This window comes from Lepisosteus oculatus, chromosome 6, assembly GCF_040954835.1.
Source record: "Lepisosteus oculatus isolate fLepOcu1 chromosome 6, fLepOcu1.hap2, whole genome shotgun sequence".
Classification (NCBI taxonomy): Eukaryota; Metazoa; Chordata; class Actinopteri; order Semionotiformes; family Lepisosteidae; genus Lepisosteus; species Lepisosteus oculatus.
Window position 1 is genome coordinate 9848003 of NC_090701.1, and position 25017 is coordinate 9873019.

At 36.8% G+C, this 25017-nt stretch overlaps 1 protein-coding gene across 4 annotated transcripts in view; it reads right to left on the reverse strand.

Moving 5' to 3' along the window:
- efr3a (EFR3 homolog A (S. cerevisiae)) overlaps positions 1–25017 on the reverse strand; it is a 134687-nt gene that overhangs the window by 58830 nt on the left and 50840 nt on the right. For all 4 annotated transcript variants that reach the window (XM_069190949.1, XM_069190952.1, XM_069190950.1 and 1 more), the window contains exons 6-8: positions 20153–20274; positions 13560–13709; positions 3994–4128 (exon numbers count right to left, since the gene is read on the reverse strand). In XM_069190949.1, the coding sequence (XP_069047050.1) occupies positions 3994–4128; positions 13560–13709; positions 20153–20274 (407 nt within the window). The remainder of the gene's footprint in view (positions 1–3993; positions 4129–13559; positions 13710–20152; positions 20275–25017) is intronic.

Below are 25017 nucleotides of genomic sequence, written 5' to 3' on the forward strand. Positions count from 1 at the left end.
GTTTTTGTTTCCTGTTAAATGTTACATATTTGTTGTGTCCATTTATACATCAAAATACAATTCACAAATTGCTACTGTATATACAGAATTTTTTTTCATCTCATAACCACCGATAAATAACATTGTTTTCTCATTTATTTAGTTTATTTTAAGGGATGTTTAAGAATTGATTTCAGAATTCCAACTGGTTCAATAGAGATATTTTATTTTAGTAAATAATGTATAATCAACTTTACATCGCACAATATTGCTATGTTTCAGAAACACTAGACATGGAGGACAGGGAAATTAACATTTTTTTGTAGGTTCACAGGGAACAACAGTGAAAATCAGGGTAATTCTGTCAGTATGTTCCATTTCATCAAATGGGAGTTTGAAAAGCCTTTTCATGAATACAAAATGGTGCTTGATATTGATTGTCCTTGCATGAAAAGTGTTAGAGCAGATACATTGTATACACAACTAAAAGGATGGTAAAAAGTAGGCCAGTTATTTATACGTTTTAACATCTTTATTTTGTTTTTAAGATTTCTCTACAACCTATTTTGATAAAGCAAAAAAGTCTAATAAAGGGAAAACAACATGTTAATTGCTGCAATCCTCTGTGGGCCTCATAATAGGCTCAGAAGAACCCTGGGCTATCACTAGAGTTTTTCTCTAGATAAACACTTTTGCAAGTTAATAGGAAAAGTACATTAGGAAACTAATTTAATTCCAGTTGGGATGTTCTTTTCCAGACTTGTGTTAATGGCAATAATTTAGTGTCAAATAACTTGTACAGGTGTGGAAATTAAGCTGTCTGTTCTGGGCCAATTTCAGGGTAATTGGAAATATGTAGTGACACGGTTACAATGGAAATTAGATTCCATATCAATACATTTGAGGATTAACCATTACTACCATGAACAACCATAAAATGTTTTCATCTCAGGTGTGCACAAAGGCAAATATGCACTTTATTTTAGGAGAAATATCTAGTATTACAAACCCCTTTGGAAGCCCAGTTACAATGCTACAATTTAAAACAAGCTACTAAATTATGATACAATTTATGATGATTATTTTTATTAGATGATGCTCCCAGAGATGCTTATATGATGAGTCAATTCTGGAAATACAGTTTGATGCTGACCAATTTTAAGACCAAAGCAAATGTTTTGAGGGTTGTGGATATATCTAATTTCAATTCAGAAAATATATTATGGTAAAGTTGGTTAATACTGATCAAAGTACAAATCACCTTTACTGGCAATAAATATAAAAATAATGGTACTAGTTTTCAAGAATCAGAGCAGATTGTAATTGTATTCATTATCTGAATGAATACCTGGGAGAACTCCGTTCCTATTAAACAAAAAGATGAAGACAGAATTGTGTCTGCCAATGCCTAGGTTTATTTGCCCAATCAATAAAATATTGGTTGACAAGACAGACCAGTGGAGCACCTATTCTACACTGTAACACTGCAAGTATCCATAATGCAGTATATTTGCATAAACAAGTACACTGTCATATCAGACACCATGCTGGCATGGTGTTGATATACTCTCTACTTGTACTGCTAACTGATGTATAAGATACATTGTCTCATATGATCTCTCTTTTTGTACATCTGATCTGTTTAAGATGGCAACTCTAGAATGATCACAGCAGGAAGAGTTCAGAGTGCCATGTTTGTAACAACTTTTTGATAGCAGTGTACTTTCCACCCAAACCCATGTCTCCAGATAAGCACACATAGCCAGCTAAATCGGAGCAGTAGTGGCACTGAACAGCTGACTTCTAAACCAACAAAACTTAATCTTGAAATAAGCTTGATGACAAACTGCCCACACACAGAGAAAAACATTCTAATAGCACAAGGTTATCCAATATTCTACAAAGCCTTAAGACTCTTAAAAGAAATGCATCACAAATGCAATTGCAGGGGACATGTTTTTTTCCCCTTGTCCAATATTACAAAGAAGAAGATACACTGTATCATGCTTTAACGAGTTGATTTTGCAGAAAGTGGGATCTGGTCTTGGTCTTTCACAATAGCAGGAACCAATCTTGTGTTTGATTGTTGCTGCTTTGTTGGGAACCTGTGTAATCCATACCCCGGAATTTTTGGATATTGGCTTTTGTAAGTATTATTTGTGCAAAGTTTTCAGTGTCTCTGTTTCACTGTGGTGGGGGAAAGGACAGCGGAGGTTTGGAGAGTTTCTGTGGATGGCGAAATGTCCTCATTATACTTCCATCAATTCTGCACAATTTCACTTCTGGAGTCTTTTGCCAGGAGTCAGATGGGAGGGGGAGAGACCTTCCCAGTTTTTGGCTATGTTTAGACAAAAATAAATATTCTGAACAATAATCAGCTCTAGATCTACAGTGAACATTTAAAGGATATTTTCACGAAGGCAGTAAGTGGAAAAACACCTGCAAAGACTTTTGGCTCTATCTAGAAAAGTTTGATATTCTGGAGAACAAAAGCAACAAGGTGTGTGTAATTATCCATTCCCTCTACACTGCTCCTTAATAGAGTTACTTGTAGAACGATTCTCATCTCAATTTTTAAAGGATGATAAATTACTGGCCTAAGGATTTACAGAGGAACGCGACTGCAGCATGGGTGAACTGGAAACGCATGGTGAAGTATACACAGAGGCTATTTTAGTCTTGGTATATTAACTAAAAATCATGGCTGTATTTAAGGATTTTTCAGACACAAAATGCTAACTACTGTATAAGCAACAGCTGCTAAATGGCAACCCTTTCATGAATTATAATTTTAGGCAGGAGAAAAAAAGTATTTTATTAATATATTAGGTTGTGGCCATTTTGCAGATAGCAGCCATCAAGATTGACTAAATGGATAAGTGTATTATCCTGCTTGGAAGTCTTCAAAGAAATTATTATTACTTGTAATGTATTTGGCATATGCTGCATATGATAACCTGGAAAGCCAGAGAACAAACCAAAAATGCTGTGTAGTACTGAAAAGTAAATGTCAGAGGTTCCCTTAATGGGAGACTTCTTCACTCAGGCCATTTCATGTAAATATATTCCTTCAGTTTGTCATTGGGTTAAATTTCTATTATTACTGTATCTGTAGTGAGGATTTCAGAATGAACAGCAGTCAACGACTTTCAAAAGAACCTGAAATCTGCTCTCTTTAAGACTGATGACACCTTTTTAAAGCTTAAGATCACATTATTCTTCTCCAGAACATGAAGTGTAGCTACCGGCAGAGACAGGGTGAGGTTTATCTAAATAGCTGAATTTTCTTAGCTGGAATGTACAGTAAAGTGTGAGATGTAAAATTCAAAACAACCACTAATTCTTAGCAACCGTTCTACCCTGTTTAATACCCCAAATCATGCTACATACTGTATTAACTTATACAGGGACAAAAATTCAAATTTAGTCTTGCTCCAATTTAATATCAAGACATGACAAGTGTGACTAATTTTGCATCTGCGGGTTCATCAGAACTGCCTTGAAATTCATATTGCAAATATGGCTCTAACTGTACATTTATGTAGTAACTTAGCTCCTTATTTTTTAATGAACACTATTACTTTAAATCTGCATTATTTGCATACAGTATGTCACTTACGTGGTATCGGGAATAATAACCAATCGACCTTGGAGACTGAGCTAAGCAGGTTTCAGCAAAGTCCATCAAACCCAGTTCAAAACGGAAACAGCTCTAGCTTAGAGAGCTGAGGAATAACTGTGCTGAGCCTAGGAAAGGCAGCACACAATACACTTCCTCGGGATAGACTTTCACTGCTGCTCTTCACTCAGTATTGCTACACCTACTGTATGTACAGTATTAACATGCATGAAAGAGAAGGGGCTAGCCTTTCATTATAAGCTGCTGTTCCTCTCCCAAAATATTTTGACATTTGTATTGGCTGCAGGAAAAACAAGAGGTATGTGGATTTTTATTGGGATTTATGATTGTGTTATGCGTTTCCCTGTGTTCTACACCATGGGCTGTATACTTACACCAACACAGGTCTCACAGCGTTGTTCATGTTGCCGTAGGCAGCGCGTCCCAGCAGCTCTCTGAAACAGCTCTCTGCCAAGGTGGCGGGGTTTTCATCTCTCTCTCTGCCCGAGGGAGTGGTGGGAAGACCGGCTCTAATGAAGCAGAGCACAAAGAGCAGAGTACGTTATGCCAGGGCTGATACAGAAGATGAAAGAAAAGGCATCAGAGTTGCAGCCTTTTGATTTAAGCTCCCTGTACATTGGTATGCGACGCTTATGAGACATGCATTTGTGCACACACCACCTCCATCTTTACAATATGAGAAGCATAAGCCAGCCAAATCGCTGGATGATGAAAAATCACACCAAACAAAAATAAACACATCTGCCAAATTTCTAAAACAGAAGGGGGTAAAGTCAACATAGAAGGATTTGGAAAACTAAATCTAAACGGCCTCGCATTGTTCTTTCAATGGTATCCTTTTAAACTTACTAACTTGGAACATCCAGTTAAGACCACCTCACAGACGTTGTTTGTATCAGAACTGTGTCACTGACCAGCTGTGGCTGAGATGAACCAAGTGGTGACATGATACAGGAGGAGTGCTGCCAGGGCAGGATGGCTTTAAGCCAGGCAATGTTTTCTTGGCTTGCAGTGCAGCAGCAATCTCTGTGGCTTACCAAACACCTGCAAGCTGGAGGTGTTAATTGCAAGGGATGCATCTGCCTTCCCTTTGATGTAGTTTCTCATTGGTGGTGGGAGCTTGCAGTGTGGAAAAAAAATGGCTTGGCACATTTTGAAGGATATATGCATCTGCTAGTAAGGATGATGCGGCACTCGGATGAGGTTATTAGGAAATGGCAATCCCAAACAGTTGGAACAAATACAGAAAAAAGCAAATGGTAAATTTAAAAAAAAGGATGCGACGTTCACATAAGCATCAGATTTCTGGAGATACTGTTCGCCCATTTTCACCACTTAACTAAACTTGTATGGTTGGTACAACTGCCAAGATCCTTAGAAAACATCAGTAACTGCACAGCCATCAGACAAGTTAATTGTACAAAATATAGCTCTGAAGACAAATGCAGCAATGTGAAGGGCCTAGAATGGTTCAACCAGCAAAATACTGAACTGCAGTAGTCTCACGATCCCATGCTGTATGCTTTACACCCTAAGCACAGAGCAGAATTTGCAAGTGACAGAAAACAGGGTTGTCATTGAGCTAGTTGGGGAATCCTCCACTGTGTCACATTTTGTGGGGCCACAGTGTCAAGGGCACAGTTCAGCAGAAGATCTTCCTGACTCTTCACCAGAATTACTGTACAAAGTAAAAGTTGCTGACCTTACTACGCGTTTACAAATTCCTGTAAATGAGACAATGATGTACGTAGATGTTAATGTTGACACATCATTTACATAGCTTAGATAATATGGGGAAGCAATAAATAGCAGACAAAATGTTAAGAATGTCATGGTAAAACTGTAAAAATGCACCAGTAAGATTTCCTGTAGAATAATATGCAGACGTTGGTTAAACACATTGTGAAAAACATTTTTTCTGATCTGGAACCTTACCATCAAAAAGTAACCAGAAAGTCCTACACACTATAGCAGGCTAAAATAGCTGAACCTTTTCACATCCTGAAAAGAGAAGTCACATTTCTTATATGTTGACTATCTGAGACAAACAGTTTTTGTTACAGGAAAAGAATGGGATAGATGATGCAACATTTTTAAATAAAAAACAAGACACTCTAAAGGTAGCTCGTATACAGTACATCTAATCTGACATTTTACACAAATGAGTATCATTATTTACAATAACCCTATTTATGAAATGGTAAAAGGAAGGTTTGGAAAATGGGTTTAAAGATCCTGTCTAGAGGAAATACAGGACATCTAATTGATGAACATCGTGAACAAACATTAACCCTGTGTGGTACAGTCCGAGGTCCAATTCTTCAAAAGAAAGTAACTGAAAGAAGTATTCTACAACCATGTAAAGATTGCTCAAAATAAACTACTGCACAGCCTGAGTCTGATACAATTAGATGACAAATAACTTCCTCATGAAGCAGGAGCAGATGGTCTGTAGGCAGCAATTCCTCCAGAGAAGATAATTCAATTTTCTTCTGCCCACACTACATACCTACCTACCTTTCGTTATCCTCTATTTTGAGTTAAATACTTCAGTCAAGCTCTGGGACCTCCACAGATATTACATGGTACTAACTTTCCACACTATTTTGTGACAAAGAAGCTTCAGAAAACAACCTGAAGTGCATTGTGTACTGCACACATACAGTATTAATGAATAACTATATATTGTGTTGCAGATCTACTGGGTTGAAGTAGACTAGACTTAAAATCTGACAAAATGATGATGATAAATAAACCTATAGGTTGCAACAAATTGAGAATTTCAAACCAGACACAAAGCCCTGAATCCATTTGAGGCAGAACATTACTGATGCAATTCTGGACAGTGTTTGTGCTGCAAGGTTAAAAAAGGCTTCTTCAGCCAATGGGAAACTGTGAACTATGTATTTGATACAACTAACTGAATTACTGCTTTATGAGTTAGTGGAAAAGTTTTACTACTCCTCAAGCAGAAAGCTGTAGATGTTTACATAAAAAATTATGCGGGACCTTTTTTTTTCCTGTTGTTCCTTTATCAAATATTTAATTAAAACTCAGAGGAGTCAGAGAAATAATAAAAACGTAGGCCAGAAAAAACAGGGAGTGCAAAACAAACATTCATTAATTTTTTTAAAACTTATTTTAAAAAATTTTAAAATTTATTTTAAATACAAATGAATCTAAATACAAAAATATAACATCCATCATTCCAGAATGATGGTCAAGATTAAACAAATCTTGATTATGAAAAGCTTTATCATAAACATAAACAGTACTTTCTATAACCCTTTTCTTGCTCTTTAGCCTTTCCACATGGTCTACTGCAATTGCACAGTCTTGCATGGTTACTTTTAAAGCAAGTGGCTCTATCAAAATGCACAGTCATGACCACAGAATCCGAAGATGTTAAACAGACCATGATGTATGAAAGGACACTGCATGATATGGCCACTAAGGTGCGTGAAAGACAAGGGCTGTGAGATCAATATCCAATGTCACAAATAATCTGTTATACTCACCTCATGTCTGTGTCTCCTCACCAGGCATTACAAATATCACCACACAGCAAATTAATCTAAAACTATCAATCAGTGACATATTCAGAGGTGCAATCCCACACAGATTTTAATGATGCTTAACTTTGCAAAGTAACAGAATGAAAAAAAACACAACTAATCCTCTTAATTGTTATACAGTGCACGCACACAATGAGTGAGAAAATAAGATATTCCTTAAAACATGATCTAGTAAAAACACTCTGGAGGTGAAATAAAAAACAAGGGAATAAGATTTAACATATTTAAGCAATTAAAAATGTACTCAAGGTCATTCTAAAATCCACTTGTTTGATCCATCACATAGCGCTGCTTGCAAAGAGCGACATGTAACAAGCCCAATTAGTGACATAAAACCATCCCCTAGCAGACATTTATATCCACATTTGGGTTTCTAGTCACGTATCGTTTTCTGAGAAGCAATTAACAGAATCAAATGCCCTTGACCACAGCTATCCTATCACTTTTTTCCCCTCATTCTTTATGCTTCAATGTAAGGTGAACTATTAAAATAAAATGTAGCATTTTTTGTTGTTAAAACAGATGGATTTATTTATTTTTTAGAAAAAACAGGACGCAGTACTGTTGTCACATCTCTGGTACTGAAGAATACCTTGAGAGTTCACAAGATTCCTTTGCTACAGCGTGCACATAGCTTGGAAAATGAAATTGTAAAGGCTGATCATTATCATCACAAGACCAACTAGCAAAATACATGAGTATGAATTTGAATAAAAAATGTAGAATACTGTGATTTTGCCGTTTAAAATAAATCAGTACAAACTGTATGTAACTGCAACAAAAAATGTGTAATTTGCATATTAATGCATTGGGACAGTAGCCTTGGGTCTTTCCTATGGCTTTAATCCCACTCACACCATCACTATTAACTGCTGCTGGGCTTTCTAAGGTAAAGTGAAGACATATACAGGATATACATATATTGTATCTCTCACATAACTGGTACAGTATATACATCTAAATTATCTGAACAGTTATACTTGTTTAAACACTGAACAGCAGCATTCAAAATTAACCAAAATAAAATAGTTAACCCTAACCCTGTGTGCAAATGTGTTGTGAAGATTTATATGATTAAAACAGTTGATGGCATTTGAGACTATCTTCAGCTGTTTAGCTGGAAATATACCCAAAACTGCAGCAAACCCATGTAAATGGCTGTGCAGGATAGTGTTATGATGTCAGAGTAGAATGTTAGTTCCAGGTGGTTACAAAGTGCTCTGCGCCCAGATCATGAGCTGATCATGATTATGAGCTGTTTGTGGGAGGCATGCATCCTCCCATTTTCTAATGTCCTAATACAGTACAATCACATGGGGAGAGGACGCAAGGCAGGATAGACCCTGGACAGGACATCCGTCCAATATGGGGCACACACAGACACACATTCACATACTCACACCAGGGCCAATTTGTAGCAGAAGCCAATTAACCCACCAGTATGTCTTTAGACTGTGGGAGGAAACCTGAGCACCTGAAAACCTATGTGAACACACAAAGAACATACAAACTCCACGCAGACAGCACCCTATGAACTGAAATACAGCAATGCTAACCACTGCACTACTGCATTATTCCTGTGGGAAACATATGTCCTACAATCCACTATACTCTTCTGTAACTCACTATACCTGCTACACACAGATTAAGATCATCTTCAGTATTTATGATTACTGCTATTGAAGAACTGCATGTGTTCCACAAATTGGTCAGCAAATTTTCTTTTACTTTCTCCAATGTACAATTAGTTGAATACGTACTGTATATACACTACACTTTTACTTGTGCACCTAAAGATTCAGAAACTGGCCATTAGAAAGCAGCCCAAGAAGTTTAATATAAATGTGGAACCATTGTACTTTAAGGTCCTTGTCCTTTTTATTTTAAAATAATGTTGGTGTTCTAAAATTAGGTACTGAAGATGGGCCTTACTAGAATCGTATAGTTCTGCCGCATAACTATCTTAACTTTTCTGTCATATGTGGCATCTTCAGACTAGATGAATTCTCTTCTGTGTGTTTCTTTGGTGATTTAAAACATTCTCCCTGCCCATACACAATGCACTTTAGCTGTAAAAATTATGGTATGTGAAAACACAGTTCACAATCCATTATTTTTCTTTGAAAAATTCATTGTTTTAAATTAAGTGAGCCTTAAAAATTGAGGATAAGGAATAGTGACATTACAAGCCTCTGAGTGTCAGAAGAGATAAATATGAGAAAATGACTTTAGTTCTTGATGTCATTTTTATTATTATTGTGAGCTGGTAGGCAGTGATAATAATGGAACTGAAAGCAGGATATAGTCTTGCTATATTTCCTCAAATATTCATATGCCAAAACTGGGTAAAACTTGCTGAAAACTAAATGAACTGTTTGACAACTTCTCCTAAGTTTGTAGACATCTTGAAAATATCATTGATGTACCCGAGGTACAGCCTAGGCAAATAATGATTATCTGCCTGCTTGTTTATTCAGAGCCCATTTCCATTTGAAGCTGCATCTCTTTCTCTGCATAACTGTCAGGTTGTTATGATGACTATGAACTACCAACCGATTTCAAAGGTTTGTGACAAACTGTATCCTTTTTAATCAAGACAGATGAAAGGCAGGTATAAACTTGAAGAAAGAGTAAATGCGCATAATATTTTTTGGGGGAGGGGATTGTGATGAAACTTTCCTAATAAAGGTTTACAGTTGTGAGACACTGTTAAACATACCACGTAAACCACCAAAAACAGTAAGATGGAAACAATCAGAAATAATAATGATGAGAATGCAATTTTAAGGATGCAATGGAAATTGCAGTGTAGGCATTTAAGGATCCTAAAACTCTGGTCCTCAAGGGCCTTAGGTTCTCCGTGGTTCTTCAAAAAAACACCTGCATACCAACCCAGAGGAAAAGGGTAAATGTGTGCAATTAAGCAAATAATTCTGGTATGTAATTAAAAGCTCATGCAAAATAAAATCTAGACCAGCCTCTGGCTGTCAAGGACAGGAGCTGAGGACACCTGTGTTAGAACAATGAATCAGCTAGTGAACCTGCTGCTCGCTTGCTGTGTGGTCTCTCTCAGGGCCTCATATGCAATCAATCAGCAAAAGTCTACAAATAACATACACATGTAAGCAGTATTATACAACATGTAATAAAAAATATGCTGTATTCATAAAGGTAAGTGTCTATTATGTAAATGTGTGTGATGGAAATCATTAGCATATTACGAGTAGAGACACTATCAAGTAATATGCACATGTACATTAATACAGGTCATATGAGAAGACATTCCTTATCAAAAGAGACACCCATTATCTTCAAGTGTAGAAGTGTAATGATTATGTACACAGACAGCATGAAAGATGGGACAAAGAATGCATTGGAAAGCAAAGGAGAGGCTGTGCAAGGTGTTGTTTCTGGAGACTACAGACATATTCTAAATTATTTATTGAAATAATATGCATTTCAAAATATTATGAGCACCACCATGCTTTGGCCTTTGGGCTCCGGACCTTTCTCCTGCCTCTGGTGTTTTATCCTAAAAGCAAATGGTTGTTCCTCCTGCTTAGCAGCTTTTTTATAAGAGGAACCTGCTTTTCACTTCTGCAAGCGTGCACACAGCTTACACACACCCTTTTCATATGTGAAAACCATGATTATATAAATTATCATCATTAAAAGGGCACAAGAAAATTTATAACTCCAAACATAAATTCACATGCATATTTTACCACATGCATCACGCAGGTCTTTCAAACACTTTTTTTAGTGGTTTGTGAATGCCAGGGACAAGCCCCTTATCTTTGTCTTACACACTCCTAATTGCTTTGCGAATGAGGTCCTTAAATGGATGTGTTTTGTCAATGCAAAACGTCATACATTTTTGGTAAGAAAAAAAAATTCTGAAACTTGTCAACCTTATTTATTGTGAATGCCTCCTGCGTATCAAACTGTTGTCAGTTAGATAATACTTCTACTATTTGATCATTATAGATGCATACAGAAGAAAACTAAAGCTTTGCTGCTGTGCTATCAGAAACTGTCTCTTTCTTTCTGTGTTTTCAAAAAGGACAGTCAAGGCTTTTATTTCCCTGTCAAATTCTGAACCAATGCAGCCAGCTTTACAGCAGCTCTTTATACAGTCTTATCTCCTGAGGCCAAAACTTAAAAGACAGGGATATTACTGACAGAATCTAAACCCAAATCACACCAGCTGTACAATCACTACGCACCCAAAAAAGAAAAAAAATGATATGTTGGTCTTCTATTCAATTTCAACCCTCCTGTAGACTAGACTAAATTGATATGAAGCTGGTAGGAGACAGAATACAAGCTTTACTTAATGAACTGCTCACTGTGTGAATGGAGAGGGATAATACTAAATTGTCATGAAGTCATTCTTGTAAAAACCACAACAGGTTTAACAGTTTTAACTTTAATACAAATAAGGAAAGTAAAATATCATGGTATGTAACACACACAAAAAATCATTGACTTGGTCCCACTTGTGATTTTGAAAATTGTACATCTAAATCACGTTCTAAATGATTTTTTACTTTCCTTTATACTTAAACGACTTTGTTTTAAACAATCATACTTTTCTGTGCCCTTTCTAAATCGGCAATTATAAACAATTCTCCAATCTCACTGAAAAGGAAATATACTTCTGTACTGGAAGAAAAATAAATATGTAATGAAAATATTTTTACTCACAAATTGAGATCTTAACTGCTAAACTTGGTGCTCTGGAGGTTACTGATGTACGATGACCCAAAATGCCTAATTATTTTAACACTGCAGTTGGGATGCAACAGAGTTCTGTAATTTGAAAAACAGTGCTCTAGCGGGGGGGTTAAAGATGACTTCTATAACTACAACACAGAAAAACTTGCGCCACCCAATTATTTCTCTGAAGCACAGATCCGATGTTTTTCTCATCACTCCTCATTATTCAAAATCGGCTTCCATCAATTAGTACGTCAGTGCATAATTAGCAGGAAGCACATTCAGTTCTGTTTACACAAAAACAAAAAGGCACCCGGGCTATCTTTTTCAATGACACCACAGTCACTTTAGCAGGGAAACTGGAGAGGAGAGGTGGAATGCTATCGAAGCAGACAATTGATTGAACAATGAGAGATTAACACTGAGATGTAAGAGAACGAATAGACAGGGGAGTAGCAGGCTGGTTTCCAGATGGGCAGCTGTGTAGAGCAGCATGGGGCAGTGGGTGGAATGTCATGAAGGCAGAATGCTGCTACTGTATGCTGCAATGAGCAAGCCTCTTGTCAGGTCTATACTGCGGCACTTGTCAGCAAAGCTATGGAATAAAGCCGATGATTCATACAAAAGTCTGCCGAGAAACAAATATATTAAAAAAAGGAAATCAATTTTCACCTTCAGAAACACATGGCAGAAATTGCTTTCTTTTGTTGGACAGTTTACTCCACACGGCCTTTAATTGTGACACAACCACTGGGATTAATACTATAAGGCTTTGCACAAAAGTTTTTGTTTTCTTTTTCCCCCAGTGAGTCATAGAAGAAAAAGTCAGCAGGTTGCTAACAAAGATGATGGATTGCAAAGCACAGGCTAGGAAAAACATATATTTCTGGTATTTTTGGAGAGCTTGACGTGTTGCACTTGCCTAAGTGTGTTTTGTTAAATTGAATGAAGAGTCATGGTTAGACAATATGTGCAAAATGGAATATTAACTAAAGTGCTGACATTGAATTTATTTCAATTACAGTTACAGTGAGAATACTTTTCAGTGTTAGCAATCACAAAGTGCTAAACAGCATTATTTTGGAACAATGAAAGAATACAGGTATACCCAAGTCATAACCCATGAACTCCTATAACTATAACATGAAAAGCAGAACTGACACAAGTTTGCCCTTATTACTGAACGGCGAAGAAATATTTCTCTCAGATAAATCAAATAAATGAAACCTCCCAAAACAGGCAAATTTCAACAAAATCTCATATCGCTTTCACTCTAAAACTATGCTTCGCTACCTAGTCAGGAGTGAAACCCTTGTAACGTTCCGTTTAATGTATGCAAATGTATTATATAAGTCCACCAGCTTTCAGCTTGTGAAAATATTACAGACTGTTAATCTCTCCAACAGTTAAGAGGTTTAAAACAAACATGTTTGGAAAAACATTTCAGATCAATGGTTCTATGGAAGTCTTCATTTTTTTAAAGATAAGAAATAAAGACGTAGTTGTGACTTTATCAATAGGATTTTTTATCACTCTATGCTGCAGATGGAATACTGACACATAAAAAAGCTAGTAAAATATTAACAGATACTGCATATTGTCACTTGGGAAATGTCTTCCCTGCAGCCACCTGTGTTGCCTCTCACCTGTCAGAGTCCTCAGCCTCCTGCATGTTGAACAGCATGGATGGGATAAGCTTGTCCATGTGCTGTGGCTCCCAGATTATTGCCTGCAGTTCATCATTCACCGTCTTGCGGACCACCCCCTGCAAACCTTTGATTCCAGCAACACGTATCCTGCAAAACACAGCACACACCAGTGAGAGACTTGACCTCTGACACCCACAGCTCAGGAAGCACTGTGCCAAGATAAAAACACGTGTTTAAAAGGTTAGGGTAGTAACCTTTTTTAAAAAAAATTATTACCAAGACCATGAACTACACCAACTTCCCAAATCTGTGCTGAAAAGAAGGAAAAATCAAAACTGAGTTTCCTGATCATCTGATAAACCATGGTATTCAAAACATGGCCCTATGGCCACATCTGTTTTTTGCCAACTGTTTATTAAGTTGTAACAGTACTTCACATATTCCATTACTGACCGCGGCAAAAGATTTAAAAAAATGCAACAGATACTTGTACCTACAGTTTTTCATTAACTAAAAGCATGTTGTAGCATTGTAGACACGATGCACCATTTGGATGAAATGTATAGAGGAGATTATAACAAAAGTTATAATTATGTAGTTATACGTTACAATTTGTAGTTATGATCTATAGTTATAAAGTCGGGGCAACCTTGTTGTGAAGGGCGCTATGTAAAAATAAACTGAATTGAATTGAAAAGTTTGGGAAGGATGAAACCAATCAAGTACTGTACGTGATCCCTCGCATACGTCTTCTTCTATCTCCTCCACCCCATCTACACCTTTGCAGCAACCCCTTGGTCACTCCTCACCTTGCACGGGGGTCCTACCCTTCTCATCCTATGGCCAGTGGGTTAGCCTTCAGCCAAGCAGGTTAAGACCAAGTTTTGCCTAATCAACTCCATAACACTTTTAGTCCACTGAATTCTTGGGAGTTTTTATTCATAGTGGATTGCGTTACACGGGTGCGGTGCGGTGGGTCTGTGGCTAAGGATCTGCGCCCGTGGCTGGAAGGTTGCCAGTTCGTATCCGGCAGGGTAATCCTACTCTGTTGGGCCCCTGAGCAAGGCCCTTATCCTCAACTGCTCCAGGGGCGCCGTATTAATGGCTGACCCTGCGCTCTGACCCCAAGCTTCTCTCCCTGTCTGTCTCTCATGGAGAGCAAGTTGGGGTATGCGAAAAAAAGAAATTTCAAATGCAAGAAATTGTATGTGGCCTATAAAGCAATCTTATCGTATAGTGACAATGGTGTATTGTATAGCTGATAAACCTCCAACTGTTTTCTTATTTGAACTAGTGCACTTTCTAGCAGTGCAAGAAAAAGTTGATGGCGAGAGTTGGGTTTTTAAAGAATGAGGTGGTCTAAAGTATAATCTGGATCATCATTTTACAATGAAAAATCATAATTATGGTGTCAACTTAACAAGTGAGAAAAGAACAAAGAAGGACGAGAAAAAATCTTGCAGCATTAAAGCTCAGCAAAAATATTTTTGTGACAGTTGGTGGTTCAGGAAGCAAGTTATGGTTTGACACAAGATTGCTACATTTTGAGGTGAGCTGCGGGTACTCTGAGGTGAACAATAAAGTGCAATGCCTTAAAATGTCTTCCTTAGCTCTCAATGACACCACTGACATCAAGAAAACAGCACAGTGCTTGATTTTTGTGGGACAAATGAGCCTAAAAATTGAAATAAGCGAGAAATTGTTATCAATGGAAGTGGTAAAAGGAACAAAATAATCAGATTTGTATGAGATGATGTCTGTTTGATTCAAATTTCAGAAGCTCCCCTGGAAAAAAAACTTGCAAATGTGACCACAGGTTTGGTGATCCAGCTGACGTTTTGCAAACTTGTAAAAAGTATGAAGACAAAGTAAAAGATTATTTTTTTACTCGATATTATATACTATATCAAGGGCTCCTGTGCGTAAAGGTTTTAGACATCGATCCTGCTATTCACATAACAGTGAAATAAGTGAACTAGAGAGTTAGGGAAGACAATTTTGTCTTTTTTTTATAGAAATGTATAAAATTTAGGAAAATTGCTGCAGTTTGAGTGGCAGCTCAGAGAAGTTTGTATTTTTATACAATAGCATGGGAAAGGAAATGATTTTCTTGAAATAAGCATTACTAACTGGATGAGTGGGGTTTGTGAGATCCAGAAACTGTATTCAAATGTCAAAGCCTCCAAAATCAGATTAGTGTGGTTTCCAAATCAAATGAAAAGTAAAGTGGTTACTCATTTTCCAATGCTTAAATACTAGGAAGTGTCAAAAGTGGATGCTAACAAGCATATCAGACTTTTTGAGTGACTTCCAGAGTGAAAGTTTTTATGAATTCCCCAACATTATCAAGTTTGAGATCACTGGCATAACTGCCATCAGACCCCCTGTCAATTGACTATGAGAAAACCCAGAAGGATAACAGCTGGAGCTCATTAATGTCCAATATTACTCCACCAAGTAAAGGGAAGTTAGGCACAGAAATAACTGACCAAGTTTTAAGCATCAAGCATAGAAACTAAATCCCCAAATATCCATACGGTAGACTAGAGAATTTTTGTTTTATTTGGTTCAATTTACATTTGCAAGGGTTTTTTCACTGTTAAATTGTTACAGACCCAAATACAGATTTCAATTGACTAACTACACCATAACATTTTCCATACTGCAAATTTCAGAATGATGTATTTTTAATCTCTTCTGACGGAACCCATTCTCTTTCCATTTTTGAACCTGTTTATGCTGGTGGGGTAATGGTGAGAGTTAAATTGATTAATGACAAAATCGTCATGAATTATTCCTATATTATAATATAGTGTATCTGTGGCTAAATCTACAACTTCCAAACCCTCAGGTAGTCTCTGGCCATAGAGGTAGCCCACACCTGTGACAGATGACATCATTGTCACAGCATAGCACAACAAAGAGATCGATTCACCAAAAAGGATTTTGTAAACCGGTAGATAAATCATAACATTTAAACCAATATTTAGTATTGCTAAACTTTTACCGTGTATCACAGTGACAGCCAGGTGACATATACTGTAGCTAAGCAGTAAAACACGATGTAAAAGCAGTGCTGATGCTGGAAAATTAACAGCTCATTAAAGACTAGACAGAGAAAGAAAACAACGACTCTTCTAATGATAATGCAAGATTAGTCCGAACTCTCTGAGGAAACATGGAGGATATTTGAACCATATAGCAAAGCAATTCCCCTTCACTAATTCAAAGAATCACTCAGCACACAGCTACTGTACTGAGTGATTTTTAAAATGATAAAAATGGCAGGTCTTAATCCAGCACTGCAATTGTGGTATTGCCTTTAAATAAAATAAGTATAAAAATAAGTTTGGAACACATCAAGTATGCAGAGTACAATATGTAATTAACGTAATCTTAATTATTAATTTTAGAATAAACGCCTAAGATACAGTATGAACTATTTCACGTACAGTAGTATGAATTCCTTACTAATGATTGCTATAATATCACATAGCCAGATGACCTTTTGCATCTGACTACACACAAAATGTTTTTTTTATGGGCAATGGGAGACAGTAATGTTACTTACCCTGCAGATAGTAACTTAAAAAGTTGAAACTTGTAAATGATTAGAGGAAGCAATAGATATCCTTTGCTTTACACCTAGGGTACACATTTCCATGGTTTAAATAGTTTATTAATTAGAGAAGCAACACATACTTCAAAAGACTTGTGCTCAAAATTATATAAAGCCAAATGATAATCAAGACATAAAACTATCGAAGATAAAGTAGCGTAAACAAACACCCATAGGATGGCCATAAGGTGAGAAATAAGACCTTTATTTCTACATGGTTTTTCAATTGCCATTAAGGTGTGTTATAAAAGTAGGAAATCGATGCACAGTAAAGTATGAGACTACTACAGTAGTTTTCGCACTAGCAAGATTAGATTCCTTTGTCAAGAATATAATAGGAAGTCAATTCAAATATATACCAGGTATTGGATTAGGGCATATTGGACTTCTTCCACATTCCATTTCATTGCAGCAGTTTCTTAAAAGAGGTTCCAGTCAATAAAGGAGACTAATGTATACTGTAACACAGGCAGTGGTGATAAAGCAGCATTTCTAGCTGAAAGACAGGTATATCTACTTTAATTGTTTTTATTAAAAAAAAATGTGAACAGATCTGTAAGCCACAATTAAACTGATAATTGCTTTCTCCATTGTGGTTACGAATTTTAAAGAGGACACATTTCTCCTTTGGCTTGTTTCCGAGGATACACCAGTATCCAATTAACATCAGTATGTAAATTGCAACACACCCTCCACTAGAGGGAGGAAATGCATCACAGCAACATCAGCTAACACAATGAGAATTCATTGACAGAATAAGAGTAATGCCTCACAGAAGCTTTAGAGCTTGTCAAGAGTGCTAGCTCCATGCTGTATATCAATTGCTGCATTGGTATATACTGCTGAGAAAAAAAATGGGACAGATAGCTGTCAATACAAAGGGATAAATGCAATAAAGTAAACAAATGAATGACAGTCAAAAAGATTACATATGTACTACAGTAAGAAAAAATGAGGAGTAAAGAGGAAATACACTCAGATAAACATATATAATTGTAAAAATGTTTTCAATTTTTAGTTGATACATATTTGATTTTATGAGCAGACCCCATTAGGAACTTCAGAAATACTTCAGGAATATTTCCATGTGAATGGCTAGTGTATGTACAGGTATATGGTTAAAGGTTTCATGGATGGGGTCAGTGATATGGATCTGACAAACAGCTGTTTGCAATGGAGGTTCTTGTTTAATCACAAAAATCAAAATCTCACAAAAGATCCCTCATTTGTACCAACAGATGTGCTCTGCTTGCACAACGTATCAGGCTCAGTGCTGCTCTTCCAGGAGCCCAATGCATTATGTGAACTTTTAGGTCCATAAATTCTAACACTCTTCATTAATATACTGGGGAGATTAATGGAGAACAGAAACTGGACATCAATTACGTTGTTCCCACTTGCATACTGATTATGTAGACTGCCTGTCCTGCTGCCCTATAAAATACATTTTCTCTGACAGACTAATGCCTTTGTTTTACTGGCAATTTCCATTGCAACTGCAGTTCCAATGCTTAGCTTTCCAGTTCTACTTAGACAATGTGTTTCACAGTTAGCTTGCCATCCTGTACAGCTATAGCAGTGTACTTCTTAAGGCACCTTGACTAAACAATGTGCAGCAATTGAGATGAGTGACAGAACAAAATCCAGAAGACCCCTCCATCCGAACTACCCAGAATCTGGATAGCAACTCAACTCAATGTAGAATCCATACCCCATTATTTTGGGGTAATAAATTCATTAAATTACTATAAAATGTCCAAATCACTAAATGAAAACATAATTATTTTATGCAAAATCTACTATCAGTGACACAGATTTGGTGCTAATCCATGGTTTTGGTTCAGCTGACTATAGCACGTCTTTAATATGAAAAGGAATAGGCTTTCTTTTAGATTTTAAATTCACAGCATCTTCCAAAACGGGTTTACAGTTATAAGAAATTACAGGAATAAAGAATGCCCAGGGGTTATTAGCAATACCATCCATGAGCCTGATTTTGTCAGATGTTAGGAGAGTGAGACAGAGACAGGAAAAGACTCTGATAAGAGATCTCTATGGAAAATCAGGCTACTGGTGGACTAGTAGGTGGCACCATGCCCAGACCAGAAATTCGGAACAAATGCCCAAGTGTGATGAAACTGAGTTGTGTGTAGGGGGGTTGCTGTCTATTAAATTATATTTTAAACCAAGGACTGATCTACTACTTACAGTACTGTCATTAAATATTCCATGGAGCTGTTCACAAAATGTATATTTAAATGTATAATTACTTTTGGTGTGATATTTCAGCAATATGTTCAATACTGTTTAAACAAAAGCAATCACAGTGTCTGTGGTTAACAGCAGGAAGTACTCTGTATACATTCAAAAAAGCATTCTCATTTAAAGCTGCATTCAGTTCTGAATAAAATAAAAACATACTGGGCATGTCAGACTTTGCCAGACTAATTTTGCTCAATTTAGATGTACTGTAATACCTAAAGGGGAAAAAATGTTTTCGTTCTCCAAGCCACATCAGAAGAATTACAGTATCCTAACAAATGTAGAACAACTTTACTTCTGGGAATTCTGTGTCTGCGTGCTATACAGTATAAAAGAAAGGTGTTGTTTATGCAGTAGTGTCAAAATGTTCATTAAGTACCTATTATCGTAACAATAAAAAAGCTTTTTAAAATAATGACCTGTATGCTTCAGGAAAAACTAGGACAAAATAATAGGCATGTGCTAAACTCTAAGTTCTATAAAATGACCCACTATCAAGGGGACCCAGTTACTTCCATTTGCCAAACAATATTAAGCTAAACATTCTAAATGTAGGTTTCTTCTACAAATTATAATGGGAGGGCTGTGTAATATATATGTACACCTCAGACCCAGCCAAGAGCACTAGCAGGAGTTAACCCTTATCAGCTGAACAGTCACAAAGCAGGATGCCAGGATCTACAGTATGTTCCTCCTTGTGAATACTCACTTGGTTCTGGTCTCAGGATCCTCATGAGTGGAGTGGCACATTGCACTGAACTGGGAAACGAAGAAGTCATACCGGCGATGATAGGAAGGGGTGTCCTCCTCAATATTAGCAAACTTGACAAACTGGAAAGATTCAAAATACAATAGACCATAAGTGAGGGTTTGACAACACCGTATGTGCTTAATATACAAATTGGCCATGGCATGAACTGGTACAGCAGGAATGGACCACAACACTTTGTTAAAGAAGGGACTCCGGAGTCACACATCCAGTGAAAAAACCTGCTCAAAGCATAAGTTGAGCCCCGTGCTGCACACATTGCTGGTTGAAGACTGTGCTACAGTGTATCATTAGCAAACTGTGAGTAGTTTTACACATTTGGTTGACCGCTGCTGATGGTTCAGGGAGCTTGACTTCTGTGTCCAGTGGTAGCCATGCAACAGGAACTACAGAAACCTGGTGGACACGTCAACCCACAAACATCATTTATCTTTTATTCAAAGTCTGAAAGCATTTCATATTAAAATCATGGTACCATTTATAACATGTTGATGAATATTACAAAGATATAAAAGATTACTTTCCTGTCTTAAACAAAGTTAATGCACTAATTAGATGGTCAATACTTTTCATTCAACAATTCAAAACAAAGTTCTTAGGTGCACATTGAAAAATAGGATTAAAACAGTTTAACAAGAATAGGCTTGTTAAAATAAACCCAGGTCTGATAGTGGTGAAATACTCCTTGAGACAGGGTACAGAAATGCTCGGTTCCTGTCCAACTAGGACAAATAAGAAAAAGACACCAAAAGGGGCTGAAGAAAACAGACATGGAAAGAGAACAGGAGCTTGTTATTTTCCCCATTTTAAATGGGCCACAAAGCAAACTGCTTCTCCTTTGATGGAAATTGTGAAAGGAAACCAAATATAATTAAAAGAACTCTGCAGCAGAGGCACATCAGTGCAGAAGCTATAAGATATATTAAAGTTCTCTTACTCAAAACATTTGCATAAGGATGTCCTGAAGCTAGCTCCATTATCATTCATCATTTTACCTTAAACCTAAAAAGGTTGTTTGCATCCACCAGATATAATGCCTTTTTTTGCTTCAAATCTTTTTTTTTTTAAACAGAAAAAAAATCAAACTTCACTGCAAACAAAAGGTCAGTAAAACTGCTAGAGCAAGTATTTTTTTAAAAAAAGTCAATCTAATACAGTCCTCCAACTTCAACAGCAATGATACAAATGTATCCAAAGCAAATCCTTGAGATAAAGGAATTAAATTAGCTATTTGCTTAATAACTGAAGCATGAGAATTCAACTTATGTTTCTTTAATCTCTGGCTCTTTCAATGGTCTCTGTCTCACAACCATTGTGCTAGACATGAATGATGGTCTTCAGCACAGATTCCCAACCCTTCTCACTTTTTCTCCAGCATATTTGTACCTTTGCTTCAAAGAAAATGTGTACATTTTCTTTGAAATTACTCAGGTTGGAAGTTTCTGATAAAGTGTTCATTCCCATCTGTCTCTGCTCATATTGATTTGTTTAGAAAGAGCTCATCATTCAGAAATAATGGCCAAAGGTTGAGGAGAGCATGCGTACATTTCTTTGTGTTGAATTTGTTGGGAAAAGTACACTTGATGAAGGGACTTTTGACACTTCAGATTGACTGCACAAAGAAGATGAACAAAATTCTAAACAAGCACGCAGATCAATTAACTTATCAATTAGGAGAACTCTATAGGAGATTTACTGTAGAGTTCAGCTGGAATGAAGACAAGCAGGGACACTTTCTCCAGGACCAGTGTTAGAAACCACTGATCTATGACAAGAGTTTCCCATCCTAATCCTGGAGGTCCACACATCTGTTCGTTTTCATTCCAGCCCATCTTAAGTATCTACCTGAAGCCTTAAACTGCACTAGCAAGTTGCTTTTTTTACTGGATTGTTTGAGATTTTAGTTTACTTACAAAATATAAGTCTAGTTACATGAGATTTGCTGCTTTACATTATTTAATCCCCACACCCTACACTTCTACACCCATATAAGGAAAACATCTACAATAAATTGAGAAGGGATTATCTTCTTCACCTCTGGAAATATACTGTGAAATCTGTCTATTGTGACTGACTGCTAAACCTCCAGAAAGTAAGCAGTGTTAGTTTTAATGTTCCTAGGATCCCAATGTATGTACACTCACATTCTGGTATAATTACTGTAACTATTTTGTTGAACTTAGCTGAAAAGGTTAAAGGAAAGCAAAAGGTACATACCAAAAATACATCAAGACTGTTCCAATGCATTAAGATCAGCATCAGTTATGCACCTGAACTTTAATGGGTATTAATCTGGTTCTAAATAGGTTTGATTGAACAGGACATAGAAAGATCATTTGAAGCATTTATAGGAGCACTAAATTATCAACAGTGGACCTGTGGTCCCAAAGGTATTAATTACCTTTCCCCTGTCCTTCACAGAAGAGGAAGAGAACACTTGGAGAACTACAGTACAGCAACAAGTGTAGAGAAAATGCTTTAGTGAAGTGGTGAATGGGGCCTTGCAACACACAATAAATTTAGGCATTCCAACATGGTAGAAAAGGACACATCTGGGAAAAAGAAAAAAAAGTGAAGACAAATTAAAACAGATTAGGGGTGGAATTAGAAACCTGGATTCACATACAGGGCACATCAAGAGTATTATTTAGCTTGCAATTTTCCAGGTAATTAAAGAGATAAAAGAGCTTTTTTTCCAAGGGCAACTGTATCTGTACCGCTGTTTCTCTTCCAGGATCAGAGCTCTCCTTTTAATTACTCTTATTTACAGAGCACTCAGAAGCCTGGATCAATATACTGCTGCACCCCCACCACTCTGCCATTTCAAACCCTGTAATTCAGCACAGAGTGTACAGCCGCAGTAGTAACAAATGTAGCAGCCAACTGTGTAATTTTGCCTGATTTACATACAGCCATTGTAATTAATAACCAAAAGGCACCTAGGTATTGGCATGCTCAGTGGAATAATCAAAAAGGGCTCCACTCCCTCAATCCATTGTGAGATAAGAAGCAACAAACAAATAATGCAGGTTTCTATCCACAGATAACATGGATTCAAGCACAGCTCTTCCTATTCTTGAAATAAAATCTTCATTTGTTTCTGTTCTGTCTGACTGACATGAAACAGGAAGTCGCATCGGGACACGAATATGGCGTTGACCCCTGAGAGCTCAACAAAATTCAACAGGCCCTTCAGACCTTCAAAACACAGTTCTTAAAGTGCAGAAACAGGGCTTTAAGCAAGCAGCTCTCACAGGCTGAATTCAGAACCACCCAAGAAACTGAAGGGGATCTCCAAACACTGCCCACTACAAGAAAAAAGAACACAAGAAAGGTTACAAATTGGAGGAAGTCAAACTAGCTTTTTTGGTAACTAAACACTAATTCATTGTAGGATCCCATTCAGTCTTTTCTTGAAAGAAGCCAGGGTAGCAGCTACAACACCATATCTTGTTCCGCATGGTTTGGTAGCTTGATCTTCAAATCTCACTTGCTCACAAAAATCAACATGAGGAACTTCAACATGCCATTTTCACAGCCAACCTATCGCCAGCTCGTGGTTTCGTTTTTCCATCCTTCTGCCACTAAAGGAGTCACTGTCTTAACAAACCGTTCTGAATGCCTCTAAGAGGATCATACAGACGGAGTGGATTTTTTCTTCCAAAAAGCCTGATGACCTGGGCTGAAGGTTTTAGTTTGGTCCTCCTAGGTCAGTGTGGTGAAGATTAAGGTTGGAAAAGACAAAATCAATGACAAAATATATACAGGAGTTCACCCCAGATTACCTTTCTAAATGAAAGAAGAGCAAAATACATCACAGAACAGAACAAGTAATAGATTACAAGTGCCTAGCTTAACAAATAGCACGGCACAAAGCCAAGTCATATTTGTTATAAATAATAGAATTCCAAAACACAAGGTTCTCATTTACTTTTTTTACTTATTTACATTTACTTGTATTATTTACATACACCTCTCATAAAATCCAACAAAAACAAATCTCCAATAACATACTGCAATTTGAAAATGCAATGGAAGTCTCTGGAACAGATAAATATTACTTCTATAATATAGATATGATTAAACAAATGGAGTAAGGTGCATAAGTTTCACACTATAAAGTCTCCTAAAACCCAGCTGATAACGGCTTGACTCAAAAATACAATAAAACTTAATTTATATTTAAAGGAAAATAGGCAAAACTGTCAATGTTAATATTTTGAGAAGTGTAAAAAAAAACTGGAGGATGCTATTTTTTTCCCACCTAGGCCTAATATACATGAGCAATGGACTTCCGTGATTAAAGCCCTTAATCTCATACTGGGCCACTTCAAAACCAAAGGCAGAATAAATCAATTTGAAATGAAAAATGCAGTGCAATAGAGCATTTCTTGTCGGGCAATTTGAAATCCTTTGTGCACGGTTTTCCTTGGTCCTTTTGCCAACAGTGCATTCTCATCTAGAAAATGTTTAGACTCGTGCAGGAGAAGGAAAGTTTAAGGCAGAACAATACAGTGCATCTGTGGACATTCCTGTTGAAGATTGTTTATTTTATGTAAATGGTCTTTGTTTCCCACATAAAGATTTATGTGAAATACTAATTAGAGATTGTTAACATTGGCAGCTGAGTATGGAAGACTGGATGCTATGTTTTGGAATCGCACTATGTAGTACCTGGTCTATAAATATTAGTTTAACTTCAATAAACTTTAAAACGTGGTGCCTATTTATTTCTCTACCACTAAGTTATCACAATACATTTAAAAATGTGACATATTTCATGAATAGTAGGGGAGTTTTATTAA